This window comes from Tinamus guttatus, unplaced genomic scaffold (assembly GCF_059628265.1).
Source record: "Tinamus guttatus ecotype Peru unplaced genomic scaffold, ASM5962826v1 Tinamus_guttatus_pri_ptg000077l, whole genome shotgun sequence".
Lineage (NCBI taxonomy): Eukaryota > Metazoa > Chordata > Aves > Tinamiformes > Tinamidae > Tinamus > Tinamus guttatus.
The window spans coordinates 801,352-824,613 of NW_028288611.1; the positions used below are offsets into that span (position 1 = coordinate 801,352).

Consider the following 23,262-nt stretch of genomic DNA (forward strand, 5'->3'; position numbering starts at 1 on the left):
CAAGTTTTCTTCAAGACTAAGAGGGCTGTTTGTTTTCCCCTCTGAATGAAATTGTGAATTCCATTGCTATGGAATATGTGGAGCTCTTTCAGTAACTGTTGCTGCACATAGACTAATGCCACTCTTCTAATGGGTTATTGATGACACAGTGTAACACACTTAATTAGGCTGGCCACTTCACTAAGGCCATCTGCCAGTGAATCACATCCTGCCTAATCTTAAAATTCTTAGTTCATTAACCTCTTTCTCTCTTTACATATGTGTGTATGCATTAATTATGCTTGTGCATTCGTATAACATTAGATGAAATCTGATGATGCATCAGGCCATATTCTAGCAGTACAGTGGCTCCAGCCACAGTACTTCTCATGCTGGACCAGAAATGCCACACACTACAAAGCTATGATGCAGTGAAACCTCCCCCTGCTAGGTCCAGTTTGTTTAATGAGCTTTGCTGCTAATGTTGCTACCACAGGCTTTATGCCAGATGACGTTTCCTGCAGACAGTGTGAAGCCAGCATGAATTTCACATGTAGGGCCTGGCTGATATGACAAAAAGGCTCTGGTCCTCATCAAATTAGGTGGACAGTCCAGAGATGACCCTGTTCTTACTTCAAGGAGCCCTAAGACAAACCACTGCTAGTGCTACATATCAACTGGCTCTCAGATGCTCTGTGAGAAGTCGCCTGCCTGTCTTATCCTGTGGAAAAAGAGGTCATACTGTTAAGCAATGACTTTCCCAAAGTAGGGAGCAGCATCATGTCAAAGGCTGCACTTCAGCATCAAACTACAAGTGGGGAGCATGTTTTTTTAATGAGCCTCTTTCCATACTGTGAAAGCACATGCGCTGCGGCCTTACCTGGAGCTAGGACAGACCAATGGATTCATGATTTATGCTCACTGTCTGGTTTTTGACACATCACTCAGTTCCTTGCTCTTGCCTACAAACTTCAGTTACCTGCAGGCCCTACCTCAGCTACCCCCCTCTTAACCTGAGTCCAGGGGACATCTATAGCTCTGCCCTTTGCTATAGCAGCTCTTCCTTTGGGGGTGAAGCAAACACCATTGACTTTTCCCAGTCCCTGAATAATCACCAGGTCACTTACCTGAAGGAAGGCCTCTTTCCTTATATTTCATAGCATTGTTTCCCCAGTCGACTACATTCATTTTTCTTCACGTTTCCTGGTGTTTTACCTTCCAGGAGCAGAAGCAAGGCAGTTCTGGGCTCCCCACTGATGGGACTGATTCTGCTGGTAATCTGCCAAAGCCTGTAGTTATCAAGTTTTAGAAGACAGTATAAGTTATGTCTGTATATTCTAGCCTTTGATTGAATCTTACAGCAACCCCTAGAGTTTATTAATTTAAGGTGATTGCCTAAATTTGACCCTGGTTTTTAATCTCTGTTTTAAATATCATTACAATATCTTAAAGATGTAGCAAGAAGACTCAGTTCCTTCTCTCCTTCCACCACTGATGCTCACATTTATCCCTCCCCGTTTCCTTTGTTTCAGCAGCCCCACAATGACTTATAAATAGGGATTTTTTTTCTTTTTTTTTTACTCCCAGAACATGTTATTACAGCCAAGTTCTAAGTGCCTGGAAAGGTGGTCTGTAATGGCTTTGCTGGCAAAGGCATGACTTTAGTGCTGACGAGATATTAACTCCCTGCTGCCATGATGTGGTGCGAGCTCAGTGGTCAGCAAAGACACTCAGGAGCAGTAGCGTGGTGCAGAAAGGGCAGATGAACACTGTGGTAAAACAGAAGAAAACAATAGAAAAAAATCTCTTTCTCAGGTATCGTAAGCCTGAAGTGTGTTGCTGGCAGAAAGCATTTCTCCCTTTGCCTGCCCTTCCCCCATTTTCTCTCTCCATTCCTTTTTCCTTTCTGTCCCATAACCTGTCTGCCATGCTCAGCCTCAGATGATTGTCTCAAACTGTCTCTTTTTTAAGCTTTCCTAGAGTTTCCAGGTGGGGGGAACAGCAGATGTCTGGATTTCTCATGCCATGCTTTACCCCAAGTGCTTGGTGCCACTGTGTCCTCCAGGCCCTACTGCCTTCAGAAACCTGAGTCAAAGGAAAACTGCTTAAATCCTCAGGCTTCTGCATGCCAGCACATGGCACTAATGGGACACCTCATTCTCCCTAGGTCACCTCATCTCTCCCTCTTCTCTTTGCCTCGACCAGGGAAAAGGCCAGTTCTTACCTTGCCTGGAGGCAATGGGAGGGTGCTGGAGCTTCCTGTGCCTTGGGATCTCACAGGGCTCAGATAAACTCTGGGATAAAAGGCTATTTCACCCAGATAGAGGTGCGTGTGTGTGTGTGTGTGTGTGTGTGTGTGTTTATTTTCCTGACTAGTAGAAGAACTAGTCAGGAAGGAAAAATAGCATTTTAAATACGTTCTTCTCTCCTTTTGTCAGACATACACTATCTTTCAGATGAGCTCCATTATCGAGATTATTACTGAAAATAGACAAATTATCTGATAATCACAGCAGGGTTTCTAGGATTTTTAACTGTACTAAACACCTCTCAATTTCCCCCTACAGGACTGTTTCACAGCCTGATCAGAAAGCAGGGTCTGATATTCAGACTCTTTTTTCTTAATTAGTCAGAGATTCAGACAAATAAAATCAATGAGCTGAGCTCTGACAAAGTGATTTATTTCCAGGAGCAAGGTCTCACTTTGCAATATCCTTTGAGGGCTGTGCATTTCTATTTCTCCCTAGCCCTAGTCGCCAAGCTCCAGACAGAGGTCATATAAAATTAGTCACACATATAAAAAAAAAGCTACTCTTTTTCTTCAACCCATTATTCTTAATTGCCCATATCCCCAAGCCATTCTCTTCCTCCTCACTATTTACCCCAGTCTCATGTTTTGCTCACTGTTATCGCCCCTCTGGGCCGTCTCCCAGCCCAGTCCCACAGGAGCGGCTACCCGTATCTCCGTGGCAGGGAGGAGTGGTGGGAATGGGGGTGCTGTGTGCTCACTGGCACCGGCGGGACATCCCTGGCAGATGAAGCAGCCCCAGCGCGTTACGCTGGTATCAGAACACTCCCTCCGGCACCTGGCAGAAAACTGGCCACCTCCGAGAGCTTTCCCAGGGTGTGGATTCATGGCAGCTGGAAAGGGACTCAGTCTACATTGCCAGCTCCCTGTTAAGCAATGTGACGACTGACTGATGCCAGTGCCAGCAGCCATGCAACTGTATCCTGAGCTGGGTCAGAGATCTCACCTGGCTGAACACTAGTATAGAAAAAGAAATAGCGACACTGGTGCAAAGGTGGGGGAGGATGGTAAAGTGCACAGCAACTCCAGTCCATGTTAACGTGTGCTGGCCCTATAGGCCCAGCCTCTGCTAAAGCCCACTCTGACTGTACTGCTCTCCTCCTGAGGAACGTTTCCTGGTGTCAGCCCGTAGGGATGGAGCAGACTTCCATTGAGAGAATGGCTCTTCCCCAGTAGGATTCATAATTACTCTTTAACTACATGACAGACTTGCTGGGTAAATACTGAGTGCCTGCTGTACGGAAGCCACGGCTCTCTGAATTGGCAGGTCCACACAGAGGCTAAGCACACAACATCTCACTTGCACTGTTGCTCACAACTGTCTGGCAGGACTGATTTTTTTCCATTGATCCCTTCTTCTTGCCATGCTCCCATGTCCATGCACACTGTGAGGAAAGAAAGGTCCCGCTGTCCTTAGGCAAGAGGAAGATCCTCAGTCTCTGAATGACTGCTCTGCATGCATTCTGGTGAACAGCAAGCAGCTATCCATTAGCTGAGAGGGTGGCTATTTAGGAGTTTCCTTTTACTTATTGCAAGATAGTCCTAACAATATAGCATCTGACCTGGATGTTTCTGTCTAAAAAAAATGGCTTGCACAACACAGTGCACCTCTGCTCTACACATTTCAATAGGAGGGCTTGCAAACAGTCAGTGAGATTTACCTCGGTTTTGCCAGATTAGGTCTACTGTGGCTGACATAAGTAAAGAGGTCAGGTCCCCCAAAGACCCCATTCCTCCAGGCTGTATAATGGCTACTAAAAACACTAACTTAATTCCTAATGGCTCAAAGTGAGCACATATCAAGCCCATTAATAAAAAAGAGGTCCAAGAAAAACTGGTAGAAAAGCTTTAGGGAGAAAAAAAACATCCCTGCAACATCCCAAGAAATCTAATCATGATAGGGTGAGAAAAGAATGTGGCCCTGGATTGATGGATGATGTGCAGATATTTTTTGTTAGAGCCTTATGAAACAAGTAGAAAGTCCAGATGTTTCAGAGACTAAATAGTTCAATATTTCTGAAATGGGTATTGTCAGGGGAGCTAGTTAACACTGAGATGCCCAGATAGGCTGTGTCTTCCACTTGGCTTTATTAGATGGCCTAGTTGAGGCTTTTTTTTTTTTTTTTTATAAAGAAAAGCATTCTGAGCTTCAGCAGAACAACTTCTTTGATTCAGTTCAGCTGACCACATCAGAATACCAAATGACACAAAAGTGGATCTGTGTGTAGGACCTGATTCTTATTCCACAGGACTGGGGAAAATAATACATATAGGGTAGTTATAGGCCAACATAATATTCAGTCTGGTTTTATTCATACCCATCCTCCAGGTTTCTGTGGGTAAGTCCCTCAAATACTTTGAAATTACTCTATAGTCACACATTTCTAACTTAAAAGATCACTTTTTATTCCCCGCCTCATTGGAAATTTGAATCTTGTCAATTCAGCTTGGAAAAAACAGACTTCATTCTCCACTTCTACTATCCCCATCCTTTTTTTACATTTGTCAGCAACTCTGCAGGTCTTTCTATTGCTATTCATCTCCAGCCTGACATTAGAAGAACCTCTAAAAATATCACTCACTCTGTTTCTATTTTAAGTGTATTAGTGAGGTGCTTAAAAGATTAATTTAAGAGAAAATATTCTTTCCTTTAATCGGTGATTTGATCTGCTAAAACATAAATCAATCTCAGTTTCTCAACACTGTAACAAGACCCAAGGCAGACAGAGCTTTGGGATATATTTACCATGACATTTTACTGTGGTTAATTTTCAGAAGAGGACAAACCTTGCTTCGAGGCTCCTCAAATAACAGTACACCTTAATATTCTGTAATCTGGAGAGTTTTTTTCCATCACAGCTGGGGCTTGGCTGCTGGCTCACTGGTCCTCTGTCAGGGTCTCCTTGAGCAAGTCTCCCTCCTCACCGCTGGGATTTTCATCCTGCAATCTCTGGGATGCCTTTCTACTGGCTGCAGTGGAAGGAAGAACTCCTCCTCTGCCTTCCAGATAGCTCTGCAAAGAAATCAGTGGTCTTCACAGGTATTCATAAATGTCTTTTTCTCACTCACTCCTCTTTATATTTCCTGAAAGCTTCAGAAATTAGAGCAAAGACAGATTTGCATAAAGCATTTAAGTAGTTAAAAAAAAAAAAAGGTAGCCAGGGTATGGTGCTTTTTTTTTTTTTTTTTTCAGACAAATAGGCACAGAGTGCTCCCTCAGCAAGTTTGCTGATGATATGAAACTGGGAGGAGTAGCTGATACCCCAGAGGGCTGCGCTGCCATCCAGAGGGACCTGGACAGACTGGACAACTGGGCGGTGAAAAACCTCATGCAATTCAACAAGGCCAAGTGCAAGGTTCTGCACCTGGGGAGGAATAACCCCAGACACCAGTACAGGCTGGGGATTGACCTTCTGGAGAGCAGCTCTGCGGAGAAAGACCTGGGTGTCATGGTGGATGACAAGTTGACCATGAGGCAGCAGTGTGCCCTTGTAGCCAAGAAGGCCAGTGGGATCCTGGGGTGCGTTAAGAAGAGCGTCTCCAGCAGGTCGAGGGAGGTGATCTTGCCCCTCTACTCAGCCCTGGTGAGTCCACATCTGGAGTATTGTGTCCAGTTCTGGACTCCACAGTACAAGAGGGATGTGGAACTGCTGGAGAGAGTCCAGCGCAGGGCTACAAGGATGATCAGGGGCCTGGAACATCTGCCCTGTGAGGAGAGGCTGAGGGAGCTGGGCCTGTTCAGCCTGGAGAAGAGAAGGCTGAGAGGGGACCTGATCAGTGTCTATAAGTACCTCAAGGGAGGCAGTGAGGAGGATGGGGCTGGCCTCTTTTCAGTGGTGGCCACCGACAGAACTAGAGGTAACGGCCACAAACTGAAGCACCAAAAGTTCCACAGGAACTTAAGGAAAAATTTCTTAACAGTGAAGGTGACAGAGCCCTGGAACAGGCTGCCCAGAGAGGTTGTGGAGTCTCCTTCTCTGGAGATCTTCAAACTCGCTTGGATGCAGTCCTGTGCCACGTGCTCTAGGTGACCCTGCGTGTGCAGAGGGGTTGGACTAGATGACCTCTAGAGGTCCCTTCCAACCTTAAGCATTCTATGATTCTATGAAGTCAAATTCATCTTGGCTGTGAATTTGCTGAAGACGTTACCATGTTCAGTGGGGGCTAGGGAATCTGCTGATTGCCCTTTTGAGAGGACAAAGGGCTAGATTCATCTTTCAAAGATTCAGTCTCACACAGGTAACCACTGGTACTTTGCGACTACCTATGGTGAGTTTCTGGTTATCAAGAGATAAACACCACTGCTCTAATATCAGCTAAGGAAAAGAAACAGCACATGGAGAAGTGCAATTTCCAAAACTCTGTACATTCATGTTTCACTGATAAAGACACAGAAAAAACAGAAAATCTATTGTATGCTGGGGCCAGAGATGGGTAGCTGTTGCTATTGGAAGATGATGAGGAAGAGGCAGTAAAGATTTGTAAGGCCATAAGGCATAGGTCATTTAAACTAGAAGAAAAAAAAATGCATCATTTGAGCCAATAAATCATTAATTGGGCTTTCTGATTTTGTCATTAATTTTAAACTGCACCGGTCTGGGCATTGTTGGCATTGTAGCCATGACTCTTTGTAGCCATGTGCTTAACTCTTTTTTTGCTAAGATACTAGACGAGTTCTTTTGGAAATTAGTACACATGACTAAACACACAATGATAAAAGCACTTATATTATTTCCATAAATTCCCCTGACAGCCATTTGAATGCAAATTGAGCAGTAAGAAACCCTGTTTAAATGAATTAACTAGGAAAGACGACAGAGCAGGGGGAGGGAGGAGTAGGACAGAACACAGACAGAGGTAGATGCACCCTCTTAAAAATAGCATTAGTTCTTAGTCAATGTAAATAAAGAAAGCATTTTTAACACTATTATTTAAGGTCATAGCCCTCTTTAGTTCATTTATCCATCTCTGAGTACACTGATACAGTCAAGATAGATAGTGAATCATGTGCCATCTATTTCAAAACTGCGAACCAGGGATTGTTTGGTATGTGTTGGCTTTCTTTCCTTTTGTCCCCATGAACAAAAGAAACAGAAATCTCCAAACTGAAATGATAACAGTACAAAACTAAAATGATACAACACAAAAAAATGTGTCATCTGTTTAGAATCACCTGCAAACATACCTCCTCTTGGCAAGGCTCTTGCGACTGTGCAGGCTGTCCTGGTGCGCACTGGCTGCAGGAGATAGATGACTGTTAGAAGATTTACAATAAAGCTACACTTAATCAGTCAACCAGTTTATTTTAGCTTGAAAACTGTGAAGTAAATACTTCACTACTTTGAAGTTTATAAAACTTCAAAGAGTGTGGTAGATTATTTAGGTTGGGCTTCTCTGAGAAAGGGTGATATTGCTCCCAGTAAAGGCTGTGGCATGGCTTCTGCCTCCAGGGTCTGGCTGTGGAGGGCAAGGGAGGGGGAAAGGGAGCATTATGCTTCTCCCAAGAAACCCACTATCAAAGAAGCCAGTTGGGTTTGCAGGTTTACCTGGGTATTAGTCATAACAAAGCATTGCATCGGAAAGGATTTAGACAGGAAAAATAAGTCTGATGGAAATAAATTGCTGTATGAAGTAGCATGGAAAAACAACTCTGTGAGGAAACCAGAAAGAAACTGGGCATATATTCTCCAAATGTTCCTAAATCAAGCAATACATCTATATGCAGTCCTCTCATATCTTTCATGGTATACAGCATCAATAGATACACAGAGCTAAAGACAAACAAAGTGTGTTGCAAGAAGTAGCACTGGTGATTCAGTGTGTGACAGTATCACTGCTCTACTGCTAGTCAGATTTGGCAAGTCACAGATAACTATATAGATGACATGATTTTCAGAAGAAATATAAAACTTTGGCACAGTTTTTTTTTTTTTGCAAATACTAGGTTTTCACTTGAAAATTATTCAATCTTAAATAACTTTTTTAGCAAATTTAAAGCCCTGTCACTAAATTTCCACTAAAACTGTAAATAAATTTCATATTGTATCAAATACAATACTTGAGGCTGAAATAGTCACATGAAGCCATTTGATTTAAATAGTCTGAACTTTGAGAGACACAGTACACAGTTCCACAACTCAGCTTTATATGCAAATATGAGTTTCACAATGCCTGAAAATTAGAAACTAGTTGATTTGAATTATGGTTAAGACATAATACATTTAAATAACGACATGAACTGTCCATAAATCTGAGCTAACTGGTAGTACAGTTTAATCCAATAGTACGGATTTGAAATATGTAATAGAACAGATTCTAAATTGTGAACAGATATCCTTTCTTTGTGGCTGACTGGGTTTGAGTTCATATTGTTCAGAAGATACAGGTGGATGTCTTTTTTGATGTATTCTATATGAGAAAGGATCTATTGGATATAGTTCATTTCTTTCAGCTGCAGCAAAACAATGTCAGAATCTATGATTTGCTTAAACTTCAAATTTAGCCTTCCATGAAAGCAATTGTTCCATCATCATCTTAATATGAGCCAAGAGATAAGAGAAGTTGCACTATTGTACACACATTTTCTCCACAAAATTATAGTACTGTGATGCAAAAACTTGTCCCATGTGGGGACACTGCCTTTGAAACACAGTTGCAGAAGAGGGTCACAACATTTTGAAGATCCAACAAGACTACTTGCAAATTGACAATAGCGAAAACAAGCCGCTTGTCACCATATTCATTCAGTAAAGAGAGTGAAGGCCTTGACAACTTCTGGAAGTGCTATAGGTACTAACATATTGCTCAGACATCATGTTCAAAGGAACTGCATAATATCTAGATAAAAATGGAGAAATCTCAACATGGCCAGAACTCTTTTGAATGTTGTTCCGACTGAATGGCAAGGTATTTTAGGTAAAGGTCGTGTAGTAGTTATCCTATAAAAATGTATGTAGCTAAATGTGTTACATATTCTTGCAAACAATTATTTACATGGTAACGGCCCTGAATGTCAGCAGCACAGTCACTCTCCATTGTTAACATATAGGCAATGGAGGCTCTAGCTGCTCTTCGGTGGAAATTCTAGTGATAACTGGCAGATGTGAAAACCAGCAACACTTCGTTAACACTTTTGATATTAAGCTTCAAGTCAGATTTTCATAACTGCCCCTTTTCCCAGCAAGATTGCTTACAAGGAGAAAGGGCAACTGAGATGGTGAACAACCAATAAAAATACATTTCCCTGAAAGATCTTGAAATGTTGTTAGGCGAAGATCTGAACACATCTAATGGCACTGCGGCATGCTGCAAAGGAACAGCACTATGGCTTTAGTCAGACCTTGCATTATGCCAGACCATTGGCACAACCTCCCATTGAGAAACTAAGAAGAAAAGAAAACTAAGAAAACAAGAAAAAACAAGTATGTTTAATTCTCTGTTCATGAAACACATTTGACCTAAGCAAGGGAAGTGATGACCATCGTTTCCTCTAGTCAGTTTGCATAGCTTTGCCAAGTTCATCCTGCATTCAGGCACTCTCTGCTGGGAAAATGTTCCCTTGCCCTGTGTATTTCTGCTCTGTCTTTTCCTCCATTGAAGGCCACTGGAGACTCATCACATGCTGCATAAATGCTGCAGACTTGGAGTGAATTCACAGGTGGAGAGGGAAAGGAATAATCCCAATGTTTTGCTAGACCACCAGCACCATAGTCCCTGTAGCTCAGAGACCAATGGAGACCCCTAGGACTTTGTAAAAGAGTTGATAATTTGCTTTAGCATGAAGTTGGAGATAACTACAACAGGACTGGGAATTTTACTGAAAATGAAATCTACTCCATGTGCTGCATAGGAAAGATGTGTTACAAGGACAGACAGAGAAATGAGGAAGGATGACAGTTTCAAAATAAATTGTATTGTAGATAAGTAAATCTGACGCACAAGCAATTCTGACATAGAAACTCACATTTGCATCCTCTGAATCTTCAAGGTAATATTTCTTATTGTTTTTCAACACTGAATTTTTCCAAGTATCATTCTGAAAATGGACATCAGTCTTTCTTACAACAAACTTTAATAAAGCTATTTTGGTAATAGTTTTCTCCCTAAATTTCCAATACTCATTAGTTCAAGAAACTGAGCATGATACATCGTGGTGTTATGTAACCACACAATACAAAGATGCAGATTAGACACTGCTCAGTAAGAGCAAGTCATTTCCATAGAAAAGGAAAAAAAGCAACAATTCTGAAAGATAAATAAAAATTGCAGAAATGTATATGTTAAAACGTCCCACAGATGATTAAATGAGAGCACTGTTTTTAAAGAGATCTTTCCTTTGTTCTGTAATCACAAATATACGAGCAAACTCCAAACTTTAATCATAAGAGACATGAAAATAGAAAAAACAATGATGGCATTTACCTTATCATATGGAGGGCTACACATCTCTGTACAGTGGCAGTATCCAACATGCTTATCTGCACTCCCACTTGACTCTACATCTGTTGAGCTGCCCAGGAGAATGATGCATCTGGAAAGGCTGAATAGGCCAAGGCAGTTGACATGTATTTTGCAATATTTTTGAGAAAACTTACTGGAGAGAGGTCAACATTTTTTTTTCTTTTTTTTTCCTCTCTTTCTTCTCCTCTCCCTCTTGCATCTATTTGCATTAAATAAAACATGTTGCATGTTTTTTTAACACTCTGGTCTGTTTTTCACTAGGACTGCAGAAGCGTATTTAAAAGTGGCTGCTTTAAAGAACATTGTATGGAAAGGGAATGCTTGAGAGGGCATAATAGGAGGGTTAATAGTGGGCAACAGATGCAGAGAAAAAGAAACAAAACAGGTTTCTGATAAAACAGATTACAGTGGAATACGTTTGCTAAAAATGTTTTACAGTTACAGCCAAAAAAATAGTATTGTTATTTGAGTGGACTATTAAAAAAATTGTCACCAGGGCAAAATTAGCAAAGAATATAGTAATTAAAACATTTAAAGTTATTGAATAGAGAAAAGAAATATATTTTTATAACCTTTAAAGATCAGATACTGTATGAGGAAAAATTACATGCACTAGAATTACTGTGCTTCAGTAGCCTGAGCTATTTTCTTCCTTATTAGGTTGCTGACTCACCGAGGGGCAGGAGCAGAGTTTGGTTATTTACTCTAAAAAGTCGGTGAGAATAAGACCTAAGAGAAATTTGATAACTTGCACTGTGATTGAGACCCATTTGGTGATGGCCTCCAAATCTTAATACCTCTAGTTTAATAACTGTGAGAACTGAATAGATCTTTGTAAATCAATGAGTCCACAAGGATTTGTAGAGCAGGATGTTTTACCTGCCAAGTGGTTTCTCTTCATTGCCTGGAAGAGAAAATTTAGCTTTCCTGCCTCATTATACTTTCCATTGTTTTCTCAAATTTAAATGGTGTAGTACAAATAAGAAATTACTCTCCCTGCAGCTCTGGAAGAAGAAATCTCAGTAAAAAGCTGGTTAAGCACTTAGCAAAAATCCTGTATTTGAATACTGGTAACATCTATTCCATTGGTTTAACTATGGAAAGAAATGAGTATTTCTGGATCAGTCTTAACCCTCACAGAAATGCAGTACAGTTGTCACTGTTAAGGAATAGATGATATTCAGCAATAGTCGTACTCTGGTAGCACATAGTCTGACCAAGTATTTTTTTAAATTTAAAGCAGATCTGAAATTGAAACAATTGAGCTGATTTCAAAATAGTTAAGGAGATGATATGGCAACGCCATCAGGTTCTAATTTAGGATGTCTGCCACGCTTGCTACTGTTAAATTTATTTTTTATAACTAATATGTAATATTACTTAATGTATAATACTCAGACAGGTTATTTGCAGTTTAATTTTAATGAACAATGTAGCATACCTTTATCTGTTTTGACATCCTAGAGGTATAAATGTAAAATTAGGAAAACAACTCCATCTTGCTCCATAGTATAGCTGAAGATGCTGACTGAAGAAGGTAAACCATTTCAGATCATTTCACTGTATAAAGCAACTATAAAAATCAAATATTTTACTTTTTTTTTAAGAAAAGACTGCATATTTTAAACCTATGGAAACTAAAATCTTCCCATTTTGCATCAAATGACATTAGGTTAAATAGACTAAAACAGCATCCTTTGTTATTTAAATGGCATGGTCTGGGGCAGTGTCAATGAAGATTGGAAGGCTGGAGAATTTTCTCCATGTCAGCCTTGAGAATTACATAGTGTTTTTTATTTCCTTTCATTCTATTTTGTTTTAAACTTTACCATTCTATTAATAGATCTGCCTAATGATTCAAGGATTTATTCACAATTAATGTGTTTTGCAGCTATACCATTCAGCTACTAGTGATTTCAGAAAGTCAATTTACATATCAGTTATTCACTACTAGGCTTGCTTGGCTGGATCTAGTCCGAACCTAACAAAAGAGAGTCAAATTTCAATATTTAAACCAGATCATAAACTTTCTCAAATTTGATTGCTCAAAGTGGCAAAGCTTCTAGTTTCCATACTAACTAGCAGACATCCTTTAAAGGAGGCAACTGCAGATTATTTATAGTACTAGAAACTTCCTCTACATCTCTTGGTGCAAAGTGGCCAGCATAAGGGTTATAGGCTCTATTTCCCATGTCAGTAATTCATGAGTCCCATGGCCATGGGAAAACCCTGCATTCTTATATATTTGAGTACTTCACAGAAGTTAATGAACTCCCAAAGCCCTTGTATCTACATCCAAAGGACTAGTAAATCAATATTACATAGATAGAGATGCTAAGAGAGACAAGAAAGCAAGGGTTACAAAGAGGATTAATATAGGATTAATATTTAAGTGTCTGTTGTTCACTTCTTTGTTTTTTTTTCCCCACTTACAAAAACTCATTTTCAAAGTCAGGATCCCATGAGCAGGGATTTTTCAGTAGCCTTAAGGATGTAAGTGACAATGTTCATGGCATGGTTTGGAGCTCTTCAAGTTGTTGGAGAAGGCTACACACTCACATTTCATTCATTCCATTCATCCATATGGGAGTATACTTTATATAGCAGTGACCTGGGGCATAAAGCTCTGTCCCAGAGGAAAAATAAAATGTTTCCCAAGTTTTCCATAAGTTTTTGTGAGATAGATAGAAACATCCTTCTTCCTTCTCCCATCAGCGAAAGCAGGTTAACCTCGCCAGTTAAAGAAAAACAAGGCTAGGCACAGAGAGAAACTGGGACAGTGTAAATGGCTTTCTGTGTCCGAAAGGCCAACTTTGTTTTCACTTAAAACGCTTCTGAAATCTATCATCTAAATAGTCTTGTGTTTCTGATCTACAGAAATCCGCACCCAGATGTGATACTCTTCCTGACACAATTCCCAGAACACGACACGCTCAGTCACTCAGCACCCCAGCCTGTCTGCTCTGATGGGAATACCAAGTACTTAAACACAGGTATTTTTGTTACTGAAGAGATCCTGTGTGCCCAAAAACACCCGGGAACAATTATGGTGAAGAAGATGCCATTACAGAGGTACTTTCTGAAGGAAATAGTATGTTAGAGGTCTGAAGCACTCATCTGACTAAAGGCCTTGCCCCTGGAGGGAAGGGACGTGCGAGCTGTTTGCAAGGTCTTCCAAATGTCTCCTCTGACCTAGGAGCCGGGCTTTGATCTATGCAGGATGACAGTAAGCCAAACTGTCTCTCATTCAAATGAATCTGCCAGACAGTTGGGAGACATTCCACAAAGGGTCACCAGTGAGGGCTGCAGAGGAGGGCGACTCCAGCCCGTGCTCTTTTATAATATCTCTTCACTGCCTCATCTGTCTGCTGAACAGGCCTGCTGTGATTTCCCCCCACATTCAGACTCAATTTGTATGCAAATCCTCCCTCATTTGTTCTTGCTCACTTCAGAAAGGACAAATTTAGTATAATAACTGTAATTGCTTTAATAACATGAAAAAAAAAATAAAAGACGACACCTTTATGGGACCAACAATCAAAGACTGAAATTGTAACACAGCATGACAGGTGTGGAGGCATGCCACCATTACCGATTTCCCCATTTCAGTATTTCTTTCATCATCTTGAAAAGTGCTTATCTCAATAAGTCAGGCATGGCCAGCTTGTGGCTCTTGAACCCCATGCAGATCACAGCAATTTATGCGCAGCTCCCATGCTAAAGGCTCGTCAGTGGTTAGCTGGGGGGCTCTGCAGGACAGTGGCTGCGGGGTGATCCAAGTCCCTCCTTAGAGGAAGAAATGGGTTGGTATAGCCTGGCGAGGTAGAATGACTACCAATATTTCCTCAGACTGGCTTCTCCCCTCAGCTCTTTTCTGTCTACATATCTTATGCTCTACAGGTTATCAATGCAGAGAGAAAACTATCCCTGCTACATGTCATAAAGCCCGTTCCCAATGGTGGCCTCTATTCCCAATCACAGTAAGCTAATCTTTCACATCCTTTCTGCTGGTCTAGCCTATGTCTGCTCTTGGTGTCCATCTCTATGGAAAAGAAAAATGAATGGTCAAGTAATCTTTCATGCACAGCCACCTTTCCCTTCCTCAATCCTAACATAGCCAATATTTTTTTTCTCTTTTAATTCCAAGATTAGCCAACAAGGATCCATCAGTCAGTTGGACCTGGGGATGTCTTATCTTGGCTTTTAGTTATACTCTTACCCTTTAACTAAGACGGTTATATTTTTTAGTTGCTATTTGCATCATACTCTGCAGTTTTAATCATAAAACTGAACCCTGGAGCTAGTCCTACTGCAATAGCTCCCACTTTAGTAAAAGACAAACCCATCAAAGATCAGCTATTGCATGAATCAGAGTTGTCTGTTGTCTTCAAGTAGATAGTATGATCCAAACCAAAACATGCCATTAACATATAAATGAAGAATGATGGTGAGAAATGTCTCTTCAGGCACACTCAGGAGGAGACAGGCTGCAATACTGTGTCTCATCTGCAGACAACTGCAAACAGAGGAGAGCTTTTTCTCTGCCAGGAGAGCTCTCCTGTCCCTCAGGCTTAAGCGGTCTCCCCTAGACCCCTGCCGCTACATCTGCCTTGAGAGCCTCTCCGAGGGCATGCTCGCCTGCTGCAGGAGGGAACTGTGTACACAGCTGTGAAGGTGGAGGCCTTTTTTAAGCATTACATGTGAGCAGGAATTAAAGGATCAGGAACCAGAAACATGGACTAGTAGTGGGCTTAACCACCCCTTCAGGCCTTAATCAGGTTAGATGTGAAGTGGTTCCCACAGATGATCTGCTTGAGAACATGCAAATCGTCACTATCCAGATATTGTAAAATGCCAAACTTAAAAGAGGAAATAGTTTGTCTTCTGTTTAATTTGGCCCAAACCTAAAGACAAAACTGCATGTTGAATCTCTCACAAGCGACCAGAACAAGATTCAACCTCCCAAAGCCATTTTATGGAAGATTTCTCCTCAGTATTGAAAAGGGAAGAAACACACGAGATTTATCCTCCACCATCATTATATGCATTTTCTTTAATGTCTAAGTTACCATGAATTTATTAAAACACTACATTGCATTTGACCTTGATATTAAAATTATTTGGAGTTTAAAAGCAAGCATAAAAAAGCATTAAAAGCAAGGCATGGCACTTATATAGTCCATTACAGTAGGCTATATAGTACTGACAGCTCTCAATGGAGACAGGACTGAATCAAATCTCCGGTTCACATATAAGAACAAGAAAAGAAACGATAAAAGCTGAATTTGTGATCTCAGAGCCAGGACTACTAGGAATGTTTCTGGTTCTGCTAAAGCCTTCAATGTTTGAATGTTAGATGCTCTTAATACTATGGTGGGGGGTAAATAAAGTGCTCTTTCAACTGAAAGTGAACAGTTTGCTATGTAAATGAAACGAGAACCCCAGGAACAAAATCTCAGCAACATACGGCTATTTTTGGGTAAACATTTGTTTGTAATATCTTTTAAAAAGAATACTGTCAACTTCAGTGATTGACGATTTCACCTCATCTATCACTGACAACTAGAATTATTTTTTCAGCTGTGGATCATGTTAATTGTGGAAGCTAATAGATAGGAATGTAAGGTAAATGGTCTCAATAACTTCAATATATGTGATGACTTTACCAGACTTGCAGTACTGTATCTATTGTAACCAAAAGGACATGCCTATACTTTAAAGGTAAACAGTGAACTTCTCTACACCAGTCACACTTATGCAAATTATATACAAAAATATTTTTAGAAAAGGCAATTAGGATTCTCTCTCTTTTTAATTAATCTTGGTTTCATATGCTTCAGAAAAGGCAATCAGAGAAGATTGCAAATATCGGGCTGGAAAGCAAGGCATTTTAGTAAGGGTGAACTAAGGCTGTTATAATTTACCTTACTGACAAGAAGTGCTCTTTTCTGCAGAAAGGTAAATATTGAGGAAATTGTGAGATTCCATTGTTCATTTGAGTATTAAATAGAAAAGCAATTTCATAGGTATATGATCCTCTTGTTTTTGATGCAAGATATATATTAGTGGAAAACAGCTATGTGCTTTCAAGTAAGTGTGATGAGGTGACACTGGAAAGGAAATGCTGTTTTTGCTAACAGAATGAAGAATGGATTAATTTCTATAAAATAAATTTTTAGAGCACCAGCCTTAAAACACAGCAGGAATTGTTGCTCTAAAGGAGTTGTGTCAAAGTTGACAGGCCCAAAACGTAACCTACCATAAAATTAAACTTTTTACAATATGCCCTTTTGATCCTGAAAAATCTATCAACCTTCCAAATCCAAGGCTGTCACATTGTTAAAATACCAGATACTTTCCTGTGGACATTAAATTTAGGCTTGGTTTTGCAACATATACATGCAAGTCATAATTTTGTTCTTTCCTCCATGCTATCTTTGGGACTATGCAAGATATTCATAGCACCAGATCTTTTATTTGGGACTTTCGTGACTTAAAATTTCAGTTAGCAGCAATTTATAACAAGGCGATAACATGAGATCTCTATATTGCAAAGGTAAATGTCTCCTTAGGAGGAGGACAGTTGTTCTTATTCATGAAAGTTGCCAAACAATAATAGGATTTATTTTAATCTTGTTTGGCTTAACACATGCAAATACTTTCCAAGGCATGCTGAAATGCAATAATTATAGTTATGTGGCAGATAAAAAAAAAAAAAAAGGCAACAGTGTTTCACTTCTTTTCCCTGCCACTTTGACTTTGAAACAGAGAACTGTGATTGCAGGTTTTATTTTTTGGTATTTTTAGTTTAAATTCTAGTAGGGAAAATTGAGAAAATTAATTGTGAATTGCTTTCCTTATATTACACTCAATCATAATAAAAAGCTACAATTCATGTGTATTTTATTCTTATGTGGACAGGTTCAAAAATACATACGGAATTTTCATATGAGAGGTCATGTTTCTGTATCTGGAAATTAACCATACAAGAACTTTTCATTATAAATATGCTTCTTATCAAAAGGAAGCTTTTTTCAGGCAATAATTTTCTCCATTCCCATAATAGTAATATTGTGGGGCATGTATTACATATCACCTTTCCTCTTCACACCTTAAATACCTACTTATTTTTTTCCTATTTATCCTAAATGACACAGGACCTTTTGCTAAGCACTCTTACTGGTTTTACTATAAATCTGCCAATCAGCTGATTACAATTTGTCCCTTTTGTTTTCACAACGTTATTTGCCACAGACAGTGGATAGACTGCTAGCACCAAAATTCACATTTAAAAATCTACCTTCTCAGTGATATAAAACTGATCTCAGTTTCAGTGATATAAAAATGAAGCATTTGTAAGACCAATCGTGAGTGGGAGTGCTCAGCATGCTTGACGCACAAACGCTCATCCTATAAAGCAAAACCATATCCTAAGTAGCTAGGATTAAGCACAAACTTGTAATAATAACTAATTAATTTAGACCTGATATTCAGGCCAACCAACTCAATAAAGTTACTCAGCTCAGCCTTGGTAGCTGAGGATTGAAGAGAAATTTCTTCATCTAACATAACTCAGCAGCCCTACTTGATTTCAGGGGGCCTTTTTGACTCCAGAGACTGAAAAGGTAGAGTTTTTGTTTTCACACAGGAGATGGGGGGACTCTCTCATCCCTGTGTTAATCTAGGCCCTGGATGACTAACCCCCACAGCTGACACAAACAGATGTTTTTACTCGTTTGAACTATTAGGTCAAAGGGCTAATGAACTAATGACAATTCTTTAAAGATCTATCAAATAAGACATGATTAGTAGATTTTTTCAGTCCTTATTTATATGAGAGAAAAGAATGAAGAAAATATTCTGTATTTATAAACCAATTTCCATCCTAGTCTTGGTTAAGTGGCAGATTTAGAAATAATAAAATAATAATAATTTTTAAAAAAGCATACATACCTCAAGAGCTGAATCAGGAACCTCCAGTCTGGCTGAGCAGTGCTGCGCTTTGATCAGCTGTGTTACGACTTGCATTGTGAATATCTTTTCTACTCAAATAGTATGTGATAGAATAACAGTAAGATTATGTTGTCTCAGCAAGTTTTTAAATTTTCCCCATAGCATTCTTCTTTGCTCAACTTTTTTCGTGTTTTCCTCGGTATATGTCCTCTACCGTGTCAATGTATTTGAAAATATGTTCTAGTCATATAAACACGTCCCTCAATTTAACACTTGGGACAACTGCATGAGGATTATTCCAAGCTGTGTTCCAGCAATAAATCCACAATGTATTTCAGAAATATTTCTAGAGCAGCAACACCTTACTACAGAAATAAATCAACCAATTTTTGGAGGTTTATGTGTACTTATGTATAATTCAGCACTTACTATATAGTAATCATTTGTTTTCATCTAGAAGTAAATAACTTATTTTGAAGATTCCATATCAAGGTAATAAACGATGCTCCCAAACCAGTTAATACTGAAGAAATCCAAACTTAACAACTCAACTCTACACAGTGTTTATTTTAATTTTGTTTTTGATAGTGGAAATCATATATAAATCACAAACAGTAAAAGTTTCTCATGTCTGGCAGCTGTCCCCATGAATGGGTCAACTACTGTGTATAGACACTGTATTTTTAGTATAAAGTCAAGATAATATGGCAGTTAACTAATACTCTCAACTACAGTAAAGATACAAACTTTTGTAATATAAATTAATTGCCTTTACAAAAAGGCAACTATTAAGTAATATGGTACAAAAATCTGCAACTTCTATAAATATAATGAAATGCAAGAAGTTAAATGAAATAATACATCACAGATTTCTATAAAGCGCATGGGAATAGGCAAGCTAAGATACACATGGAACATTATACAGCAAAAAGGAATATCAAAACCCACTAAGATTTAACTTTTTGTTTCTCCATAGAAATGCTAGAAGTACAAGTACAGGACACAACATGGAAGCAGTAAAGTTACCAGATGAGAAGTGGGAGACAAAGAAGTCTTACTGACAAGTTGTAAAGCATCAGGCAGCAGACAGAAGCTTGTCAAAACCAGCTGTTGTTGGATACTGATTGATAATGTTTTCACTCTGACGGCTGAAACACTGCAGACAGCCACAGGTCTGAGAAGAAGCCCAATGTGGGCACATACACACACATACGCACCCAGAGTAATTCAACAGATGTCTAAAGAACATTAAAGCACAATATCTTTTTTTAAAAAGACAATGTTCACTCCTTAATGAACTTGCATGGAAAGTAGAACCTAGTGCCCAAGTTTATTTCACCTAAATGATGAACACATATGAAAAGATAAAAAAAAAAAAAAAAGCAAATAGGATTGTTCATCTGAATAAAAACTGCATGGTGCTCATATATTCTACCATAGCCATAGTATTCAAGAACACTTTAGACAAGGAAGTGTGAGACAGGAGTTGCTATGAACATTTTTAATCCCTCCAGAAAAAGGTGAAGGTATTTAGACATTAAAAAGTACATATCCATTTAAGTCCATCCACAACACGAAACCACAAAAGAACTACATTCAAAGTAAAGTTAAGTGTTGTTCTTAGCCATAATCAGTTATGAGGTATTGTTTCAACCTGTGGTAAGGAATGATCACTATATTAGTAAGAATAAGCAATTTTAAAATCATTCATTATGAAACAATCACTGCTCCTGTGCAGTTGGCATTTTCCTAAAGAAAAAGCATTAAGCATCGAAAGGTCCCTGTCTAGCTACATGGGCATATGCCAAAGCCATGTCTCTTGGACTAGTTGGGCCTTTTAGATGGTAGCCACGTAGCACCTTCCAACAGTGCAAAGTTGGGAAATCATAACCAAAATATGAATCAAAGAGCCTAAAATCTCTGGGCCAGACTCACTGATGATACAATGAACAGTTCCAAGAATTCAGTTCAGTTGGGATAATTTTCACTTGTGACGACTTTGGTCCCTCACTTATATATGGGAAAGCAGGGGAAAACAGTAAAAACATGTAACCTCTCACCTTCTAACTAATGTTAAATGAAAAAGCAGTAAAAGCTCTGAATCCCTCTTTTTGCCTCTCTAAACTGCCTGCCTACTCCTGGGAAACACTTTGCTCACTCCTCCCCACCACTTCTTACTTGTCACTGTCCCTAACAAGGACAGAAATCTGGGGACCTTGGGGAAACCTGGGGACTCTGTGTGTGCTCACATTAGCAAAGAGGGAGTGTGTGAACTCAAATATCAGACACAGTTCCTCTTTAAACTGAGGAAAAGGAGCCTTCTTAAGCCACACAAGAGAAACTGGTAGCTGAGTTATTTCTAAATTGTACTGAAGAAAATGGAACCAACATAGGGCTCCTCAGCCTGTATTTTAAAATGAATTATTCCAGTTCTTGGGTATTTCCAAGAGGACTGAGGAGACTGACCTGGCAGGAAAGTGAAGAAAAACAAAGCAAGAAGAGATGTCCTTCAGGCTTAGGAGCAAAGCTTTCTGGCTAGTCTATAACAAAGTTAAACAAGGAGCTTACCAGTTTTCCCAGCTTTGTTCTGACGATAGGAAGTGTGTTGAAATAGAAATTATTGGGCCATGCATTTGGGCAGATATAATTCTGAAGGAGCAAGCCAAGAAATCCATGGAAATTAAAATGTAAACAAAGAGCTATAAAAACATTTTGTTTAACAAATATTATAATTACAAATAATAGAGAAATGGCTTTTATAAGCCTTTATAAGCTGATGCTTGATTTTTTTTTTGTTCTCAGATAAACTAGTGAGAAACTACAATGTATTTTAAACTTAAAGAATAAATATTCAGAGTGAAAGGGTACGTTGCTTAAAGCCCTGAAAAATGATTTACAAGTTTAAACACATGAGAAACAGAATCTATGAAGGACCATTGGCACATCATGCGTTTGCAGACACTCGTGCACATGAGGAGCTGAATGCACAAGGCAAAACATTCAAGGCATGCACCAGTCCAGAGACCGGTTTGCACATACCCTGTTGTGACTAAGCTGTGAACCACTGACCTGGCACGTTTCTTTAACAGACCAAACTGGTTTATATGGTTTTAAAAACCAACAGAAGGCAGCCAAAAAACTGCAAACCTACAATGGGGAAAACTTGGAAAGAGTATATATGCCCTGTGTTACTGGAACCAAATGGGATTTTTCCAAATGTATTACAAATGTGGTATCCAATGAATACTATTTTGTCCTCTAAGTAACATTCAGCCCAGAGGAAGTTTTAGAGAAAAAGTTATAAACCTTTGAAAAGAGAAGCTTATAATACAAACACTGGCAGGCCCTTAATTGTGTTATAGATGCCTTGGCACTGTTTCGATAACAGTAGCCTTTAGGAGAAAATGATACAGGAGGCAATCCTTATTTAAAATCAGCCACACTTCAAGCCAGCAACAAAGCATGCCTCCTCAGCTGATTTATGAGAGGCTTGCTTTGCTTCTCCTCATGAAAAAATAGCTTCAGGGAAAGTTATTACTTTATCCCACTTCTGTATATTTTCTACAATGTTGTTACATCATCTTTTTGTCACCTATTCTTAACAAATACTATTACCTGCACATACATCCGTGCCCTAATTTCCTCTTCAGGAAAATTCCATCAAAACAATGTTTTCTGCCTTTGACAAGGTTATGCAATATATTTGAGAAGACGAATCAACCAGCACGTCAATTATATTTTCATTTAGCAAAACTCCAGACTAAACCGTGCATTTAGTCTGAAACTCCTTGCTTTTAAGGTATCATACATCAAGATTCTCAGTGGCTGTGCTTTCTAGACAGACTGTGGGGTCAGTAAACAAGCTAATACAAATTAGTCTTATAAATCCCTAAGACATTAATTATTTTTAAAAGCCAAGGTAGCAGTTAGAATTCCTCCTTTACAGACTACGTTATATTTGTGCATGCAAAATTTCATATCAAGGATGATGACAACTCAAGAAAGCAACATGCAGTGTTTAGAACTAGTGGCAAACAAAGAGGAACTCCCTATTTCAGTAGTGTAGACAATTTTACTGAAAGTAATCATATACCTGATTCACAGAGTGTTTAATTTAACAAAAGGGTATTCTGCACTGTGTATGAGCAATGTATCATAGCACAGTCTTGATACCACACCATAATTAAGCTGTGAGCAGAATGAACAGGTACAGTGATGACCGGAGAACCACTCTTCTCTCTTGCATTTCACATTCTTGAAGGTTCAAAGTCTCTCTCTTCTAGTAAGTTTATTAGAAGGGAGAAGCTGTCTTTTACTGCCTCCATATCATCCAGGGAGCAGGGTTTAAGAATCCAGCGCTTTCCACGTGCAAGTGGCTCAAGTTCAAAATATTTTTTGATCTATTAAAAAAAGAAGAGACAAATCTATTAATAACACAATGACAACATACTAAAAAAAAAAAAAAAAAGATGAGCGGGACAAAAAAAAAATCACCCGAAACCAACATGAAAAAGAGATCAAGGATACTCATTTTTAGAATCTTCTCACAGCTGTTCTTATAA

At 39.2% G+C, this 23,262-nt stretch overlaps 1 protein-coding gene across 1 annotated transcript in view; it reads right to left on the reverse strand.

Moving 5' to 3' along the window:
• Window positions 1-19,247: 19,247 nt before the first annotated feature.
• Window positions 19,248-23,262, reverse strand: part of LOC104577384 (ADP-ribosylation factor-like protein 15) — a 239,957-nt gene continuing 235,942 nt past the window's right edge. The window contains exon 5 of the mRNA XM_088519948.1: window positions 19,248-23,100. Within this exon, the coding sequence (XP_088376074.1) occupies window positions 22,948-23,100 (153 nt within the window). The 3' untranslated portion in view covers window positions 19,248-22,947. The remainder of the gene's footprint in view (window positions 23,101-23,262) is intronic.